General features: G+C 45.8%; 1 protein-coding gene across 1 annotated transcript in view; it reads left to right on the top strand.

The window, feature by feature from the left end:
• LOC106815906 (E3 ubiquitin-protein ligase UBR5-like) overlaps positions 1-8,035 on the top strand; it is a 66,237-nt gene that overhangs the window by 42,508 nt on the left and 15,694 nt on the right. Inside the window, exons 38-45 of the mRNA XM_014820434.1 lie at positions 784-896; positions 1,511-1,646; positions 2,051-2,175; positions 2,794-2,943; positions 3,539-3,648; positions 3,985-4,152; positions 4,207-4,261; positions 4,811-5,020. Of these exons, the coding sequence (XP_014675920.1) occupies positions 784-896; positions 1,511-1,646; positions 2,051-2,175; positions 2,794-2,943; positions 3,539-3,648; positions 3,985-4,152; positions 4,207-4,261; positions 4,811-5,020 (1,067 nt within the window). The remainder of the gene's footprint in view (positions 1-783; positions 897-1,510; positions 1,647-2,050; positions 2,176-2,793; positions 2,944-3,538; positions 3,649-3,984; positions 4,153-4,206; positions 4,262-4,810; positions 5,021-8,035) is intronic.

Below are 8,035 nucleotides of genomic sequence, written 5' to 3'. Positions count from 1 at the left end.
CGGGACGTGTGTGCGACATTAAACTTATGCCACTGCCCAGTCCATGCATGTGGTACCTGCTGGTGATAGTACTGGCTTATTTTTGGCCTTGCCGTTAATTAGTTACAGTGGCAGTCTCTATTTCTAGCCTGATAGGCTCTGACGGTGCGGTTAGGTAAAGGATGCAGTGCCTTACCTATTCTGTCTTGCAAATATGTTGTTGCTACTACGTTACGCATGGGAGCTGTACATCTTTAATCTGAAGCGAACATTCCTTTGAGAAGGTTCCTGATACCATCCCTGTGCCTTCCACTGTTTCGGCACATTTGGGACTAACAGGGTTTACTAGAATCCCACCACTCCACCACAGAGTCACCGCAGTAGTCGTGAGATGAGCGCTGTCGCTCCACGGCACTTGTTGTTGTTGTTGTTGTTGTTGTTGTTGTTGTTGTTGTTGTTGTTGTTATTATTATTATTATTACTTCTCTCTTTTCTTCTTCTTCATCTGAATATTATTATTATTATTATTATTAATATACTGTTGTTGTTGTTGTTGTTGTTGTTGTTGTTGTTGTTGTTGTTGTTGTTGTTGTTGTTGTTGTTGTTGTTGCTGTTGTTGTTGTTGTTATTTTAATGATGAAAAACTATCACAGGCTACGGTGCTCGTAAAATCTTCAAGGCAAGCGCGAGTAGAACCATTATGCATCAACTTGTACCAAAGTATAGGACATCTTTAGCTGCTTCGCGCATGATTTATTAGATGGCTCTGACAGTGCTCTAATGTTTGCCGGGGTGATATTGCAGTGACATGGACCTCGAGTTGCTGGCAGAGAGTGAATCGGACAGTGAGAGCGTGCACAGTGGTCCCAGCCTCCGCCGCAGCACCATCACCGCGGCAACAGCGGGTTCCGATCCAGGTAGCTCAGTTTGATGATCACTTCTGACGATTTAACAATGATGACAAGAGCTATTAAATGCTTGACAAATCTATTAGGAACTAGAGCACTCGGAGAGCACAAAATCTCATCAATTCTAAGTTAGCCCATTTCTGACCTATCCTGAAAATGTTATGACAATCCGTCCATAACTTTTTCAGTTAGGCTGTACACAAACAAACCCACAAATGAACAAACACACGCCGGTGAAAACATAACCTCCTGCCAACCCCTTGGCGGAGGTAAAAATCAGATGCATGTGCTTATGGTTTATGATGTTCTACTTCATTCTTGAAATCTGTGTCGTGTGTTAATGTGTGTGTAAACGTGATTAACTGAAGTGAGTAAAATGTCTCATTTTAACTTGTTTTTATTCTTTTTCATTTGTTTTAAAGGACCAATTTATTGGAGGCCAAATATAAATGCCATTGATTAAATTTGAGGAAATCTGACTTGTGTAGGTGTGTGTGTGCATGCGTATGTGCTTTCGTTCGTGTGTGTGCATGCCTGCATACGTGCGTGTATGTGTGTATGCGTTAGCACACGTGTGTGTGTGATGTGACCATATGTTACATACGAAGCTGTCACCATTGCAGGTGATGATTCTGATGGCTCCTCGAACCACGACGATGAGGAGGAGGAAGAGGAGGACGAGGAGGATAGCGAGGCGGGGGAGTCAGACGATCAAGCCGACGGGGTACAGGACCTGGTGGACGAACAACTAGAGAGAAGGTACATTCTTCCTCACTACGCACTGCAACACCTAAAATACATGTGTTAACGTTGAATCTTACTGTGAATATATACCGAATGTACTGTCAAACCAGGGCCGCGTTCGGGGGTTCCAGTTTAGAAGTGCTAAGGGCCACGGCCCCATTCTCAGAGACTGAACTAACATTAGTCTCAACATTAACTATTTTTCGTAGACCGTCGATGGAATTTTTGTCTTTTAGTAAGTCTTTTACTTTTTCATCTTTCTCGTAACTTTATGATATTTCCGTTGCAACGGTCTTGTCGAAGGCTCGTGGTGGTGGGTGGGTAATCTTGAGCTGTAGAAACACATTGCTGTGTGAGATCTTGCTGGAGTGGACATCGAGACAGGTGTGTTTACATCGAGCGTATTATGTACTGCGTAGGGCGGCCGGGGCCGGCGGACAAGGAACGCGAGCGCTCCAGGCTCCCCCGGCACTGCAGTGGGCAATACGGCCACGAGAGGGCAGCAGCAGGACGACGGGTGGACTGGTATCCGTGTCGACAGCAAGTAAGTTGACATGCATGCGGGCGTGCACTTGCCCGAACCCCCGCATGTGTACTGCAGATGTAATAGGGAGTACGTCGAATACTAAATATAAAATAGTTACACCTCAATAGAATGAGTAGATAATAGTCGTAAAGGATACTTTTCCTGATTCCATCGAGTGGTAGAAATAGTTGTACATTGAAGCCACCTCTATACAACGAACACCTATCTTATAAGGGACACATTTTGGGCAGTGAGTGGCCCAATGTCCAGGTTTGACTGTGTTACCCCGTTCACGCATTGGGAAATAGCTAGTGAGATGTGAACCTGTGTCGAACAATGCACAACAACAGTGTCCTGCTTGTTTGTTGTCCGAATATATATATATATTTATTTATTTATTTATTTAAATATATACAGTGAACCAATCCCTATAGCATAAACACCTGTGTATGCGCAAGGTTCTTGGCTCTATACCTCGAGTGATTTTCACGTGCGAGTTGGTTTAACTTTAGTTAGTGCATGTTGAAACACTAGTCAGCGCCACGCATCGAAGCACGAACATGCGTGGCGCGCTCTGCCCCCATTGCTCCCCGTCGTCACAAGAAAGACAATGACGTGCTTCATGCGTTACTATTGGAGGCTCAGGAGGTCTGATTTACATCGACCCGTCGAACCTGCGGCGCGGAAACACGGTGACGACGACGGCTACGTCGACGGCGAGTCACCACGACGTCGCGCCGACCGTGTCGACAACCAACAGCACGCTCGCGCGAGCGTTCGGCATCGGTGAGTCGGTCCCCTTCGAATCGCTGTTGTGACGTCACTGCGGTCACGAGGCTAGGCCGTGGGGGAGGGGGGATTACGTCTCAAGATACAGTGGCGGCACTTCTTTGGGAAGATGTTTTGGTTAGGGCATTGGCGTTATCAATATGAGCTCATTTAATTTTTTTTTTTATTATTATATTTAAAAAAATAATGATTCTGAGATGCATAGAAAAATTATTACAGGCACGAGAGTTTTTTGATAACCTATTGTTGAAAAATTTTAATCGGTAATACTTTAGGATTTATCTTGTACGTCAATTATCAAAATTATTATATATGATGCGATAGTTTTTACAACAAGCTTTCTGATCTGTCATGTCAATAATAATTTCTAGATTCATCTTTTGATTAAGATATATTACATTATGCAGTGAAGTGGTGCGAAATCATTCCAAGATTGATGTTTTCAGAAGTGGAGTAGTAACAGACTAAGTAGCCCCTTACTTACTTAATACTATCTTACTCCTAATGTTATCAATGATGTGACACGGCTGTGTCGAGAATATGATGATCGATTTGGATTCGTAACGTGAGTGTATGCGTCACGTGTTTGCAGTGATGCGTCAGATCACAGATCTGCTGACGATGCTACAGGATTATCCGGCTCTCGTTCCAAACCTGTCACGCGTGCTCGATATCTCGTACACGGAGTCTCTAGACATACACGTAAGTGTCACACTCTCCACGCTGGCTGCTGTATCCATGGTAACCTGTCACGCGTGCTCGATATCTCGTACACGGAGTCTCTAGACATACACGTAAGTGTCACACGCTCCACGCTGGCTGCTGTATCCATGGTAACATTGCTATAAGGTTACATGGCAAAGCTGAGGCCTTGTCATAGTGTTACATAGCAACGCAGAGACCTTATCATAAGGTTACATGACAATTATTCTGCACGCAGGCGTATCTGGAGTACCACCTGGTTACATGGCAAAGCTGAGGCCTTGCTATAAGGTTACATTATTATTATTATAAGGCAACAATTGTTCGTGTGTGCAGGCGTATCTGGAGTACCACCTGAAGCCGACGTGGGATTGGACACTCACCGTCATGGACTCGACCGAGGCGCAGCTTCGCTTCGGCTCTGCGTTGTCGTCGGTAACCGACCCGACGCACCCGCAGCATCCGCTCTTCTCTCACCGCGAGCGCCCGCCGCGCGACCAGCACGCCGGGGGAAGCGGCGGAGGAGGAGGAGGGGCAGGAGGAGGGGGAGGAGGAGGGAGGCAGCCGGCGGTGGACGCGCGACGCAGGCCGAGATTCTCGACAACTGGACGAGGTGCGTGCGACGATGACGGTGGCACTGCCGCCTCGTGTGATCGCTTCTCTTTGTCGCTCTTCTTTTATCTGTTCCGTGGCGTTGTAATAGTTCTAAGCGTAGGGTTCGAATTGAATAATTATACAGCTGTGCATGCGTGCGTAATTATTTAGTTTGAACCCAGCATTTAGAATCTTAGCTATGATATAATTATGTCTATCTCTGTGTAATTAGGATATATAAGGCACCACAGATCTAATATTATTCTAATAAATCTTGTGTAACGATAAAATGCGACACCTCCTCTCCCTTCGTCATTCAATACACGGAGACCACCTGTCATCATTTCTGCAACTATGCTCTGTTGCTGATGCTGCACGCTCGTGTCTAATTGATCGTATAGTTAATCCTCTAATTAATTGTCTAATTAACGTCGCGCGACGATCGTTGCAGCGCGGAGACGACGAGCTCGACCCCCCGTGACTTCCCAAACTACGCGCTGTCGCTGATGCTGCACACTCACGTCTAATTAAACCTCTAATTAACCATCTAATTAATTGTCTTATTAAGGCTGCGCGACGATCGTTGCAGGCGCGGAGACGACGAGCTCGACCCGCCGCGACTTCCTCAACTACGCGCTGTCGCTGATGCGCGCGCATAACAACGAGCACTCGGACAGCCTGCCCGTGCTCGACGTGTCCGCGCTCAAGCATATCGCCTACGTATTCGACGCCCTCATCTACTACATGCGCAGCGGCGTCGACTCCTTTTGTGGATCTGGTAGGGACATGAATAAAGTCACCGCAGATCAGAATCGTTCACCGCACTTAAGCCGCAATTGTTCAGAGATGAACACGATTACAATATTTTGTTAGGTATACAGAAATGCTGATTGAGACCCGTTTTCCATTCAAACACAAAGCTTAATCTTCTTTAATAATAACATAAACTACGTTCAATTTGATAAGCGTGTTGGACAGTGTCAAGATTCTAAGAAAAACCACCTTCCAACATTTTCAAGAAGCGTATAATCTGCAAAGCACAAACATCAACCTCGAAGATGTCCTGCGCCTAATCCGTACCACATTTCTTAAAACATCAGTTCAATGCAGGAAACAACAAGAAATCGCAAGATTCCTGCGCCCTACCTTCCAAACATTTCAAGAGCGATCGACTCACTTTCTACAGGAACATCGTGAAGATGCCTGCGCCTTACCTCCAACATTTCAAGAGCATCAATTCTGACTCGGAAGACTTCTGCGCCTACAACTAAGCAATCGATCATTCAAGGCAGGAACATCGTAGAATTCCTAAACCCTTCAAACCATTTCAAGAGAGCGATCGATCATTCTGCAGGATGAACATCGGAAGATTCCTGCGCGCTACCTTCCACATGTTCTAAAGCATATGCGATCATTCTGGGCAGGAACATCGAAAATTCCTGCCGCACTACCTCCCACTATTTCTAAACAAGATTCACCAATTCTGCATGTAATATTTGGAAAATTCGCCGCCTACTTCCAACCCATTCCATAAAGGCCAATTGAGCCTCTCCGGGGTGTTCTTGCCGGGCCGGGGAAGAGTAGAAGCCTCTCTTGCTCCGGCTTGGTATAACAGCGTTCGGCCTGTCCGCTCTAGAGTCTCCTCATCGTCATCCCTCAGTTCGCATGACTGCGACGTTTCGTCTTCTCGCTATGACAGAATTGAAACAGTTCCAATGCGAGGGTAGAGTCCTGAGTTCCTAGATAAACACGGGGCGTCAAGTAACACGCGGGTCCGATTCGAAAATTGGGAAAAGGGAATTAGATGGCTAATAAAAAACGAGGGAAAATTTGGAAGTTTAATGTGAAAAAAAAGAGAGAAAACAGGAAATGCCTGTGAAAATAGAGATATAGATATTCTAATCGCTGTATTTATCGTCATCTTGTAGCACGTGTTAGCAAAAAGTGTTGTTAAGCATTCAAAGTCACTTCATAAGTCCTCTAAAAGAAAGTTCACAGGCACCGTGGCCGCTACAGACTTGCTGTTGTCCTCATCCTACTCTGAATAACGCCAAAGCAACGCTTTCCGTCGTCGCCACACAAGCTGTAAAATTTCAATTAAAAATTAAATCTAAATTTACATTTAATTAAATTTAAAACGCTCGGTGTCGACGAGATTGTCGCACGCATCCTGTTACCGCTGTGACATATGATTTTCGATCAGTCCTTTCTATTAGCCCTGCTGCATTCAGCGAGTCTTGGATCTGCAAGCACAGCAAAGCAGCTAGCTGGCGACAGCTCCAGTAGCATGCCATGATCTTCCCTGCCAGCGCTTCTGTTAGAGATGAGAGAAGTTCAGCATGAGAACTCACTCACTAGCTCTCACACACCGAGCGTCAGAGCACGCGGCGAAACAGGTTAACAACAAACAGACCAAACCGAACAAACACGACTCCAACAACTACAAAGACCGAAACGTAAGAAAAAAACAGAACATCCTAAAATCTTGGATGCTTAAGCCTGAGGTCTCAGACTTTAAGAGAGCCTTTTTACGAGCGTTAAGACATCAACGAGAATGTCTATTGCTCACGTCGAAAAAACAACCCGACAGACAAACGCGCGACGCCACCGCCACGTCGCGCAAAGGATGCTAAAATCCCTTACGGGTCTCAGGGCTTGAAACTTCGGGTAAGCCTCTCCGCCGGAGCGCCTCTTGTCCTACGGCAGGTGTTCGTTCTCGGTAGGGCCCTCCCCCGGCGCTGACGAAAACGGGCGCGCGTCGATAGGAGAGGGATCGTTCGGCGAGACTGTGGCTAACGCTACCTTGCTGCGCTCCCCGTCTGCAGGGGCGCGACGAACCTGCTGCTTTCTCCGCTCCGCTCGCGTGCAGCAGCCTCGACTCAGGTCTGCCGGGAATAAACAACGTTCGCTAACCCGCGTTAAGGCCTGGCGCACACGTGATGTTATTTTAACTCCAAGTAAAATGACGCACGATCAAATTACTCGATCGAAAGAATTCCGCCGCACACGGTGAAGTAAATGATGCATGCGTCAAATTACACTCCTGACGAAAATCCGCGCACACCGTGAGTAAAATACTGCATGGCAGTCATTTTAATCTTGAGTAAAAATAACTTCACGGGTGTCGCACGCTTTAGTGGACACGTCGACAAGCTTTTTTAACGACACGGCGGAACGTGAGTGAGCTCTGCGCAGTCGATAAACCTACGGAATCGCTGTGAACAGTGGTTGCCCCGAGTTTTTTTATAATGGGCGCATAGGCGGTGCTATCTCTGTTTCCCTGAGACACCGAGGCCACGCACTAGCTTTCACAGTAGATACTAGGCAGCGAGGGGTTTAGTCACCACTGTATATGAAGTAGGTTGTCTAGTAGTATACAAGGATTAAAGTCTAGCGCACACCGAATCACTGGAGATACAACTCAGGTAGTAAGGTGGCTGCCGTGATAGGTTAGCCTACATCGATCTGTTAGTCACAGAGTCAAGTTATTTATTAAATTTATTATTTGTTACGATAAGTGATCTTAATTCTGTCTGTGTAAAGTAGAAGCTGTTTCTAATTCTGCTTACGTGATACGACTGCGCTACATCTGAAGCTAAAGTTGAGTTCAATAACAATATAATCAAAAACAGCGCTAGAGCAAGCTCACACAGTCTGCAACCTACAGAATTTGCTGTATATACTGTACAAAATGCTATGTTCGTATCATTACTTAACAACGAAAGAACAACAATAAAGAATTGCTCAAATCAAGAGTGCAAACTTAAGCTATACATTAACATAAACTTTTGGA

The sequence above is a fragment of the Priapulus caudatus genome, unplaced genomic scaffold, assembly GCF_000485595.1.
Source record: "Priapulus caudatus unplaced genomic scaffold, Priapulus_caudatus-5.0.1 Scaffold1233, whole genome shotgun sequence".
In the NCBI taxonomy this organism is placed as follows: Eukaryota; Metazoa; Priapulida; class Priapulimorpha; order Priapulimorphida; family Priapulidae; genus Priapulus; species Priapulus caudatus.
The sequence above is the reverse complement of the archived record's forward strand: the minus strand, read 5'-3'. Positions and strand labels throughout refer to the sequence as shown.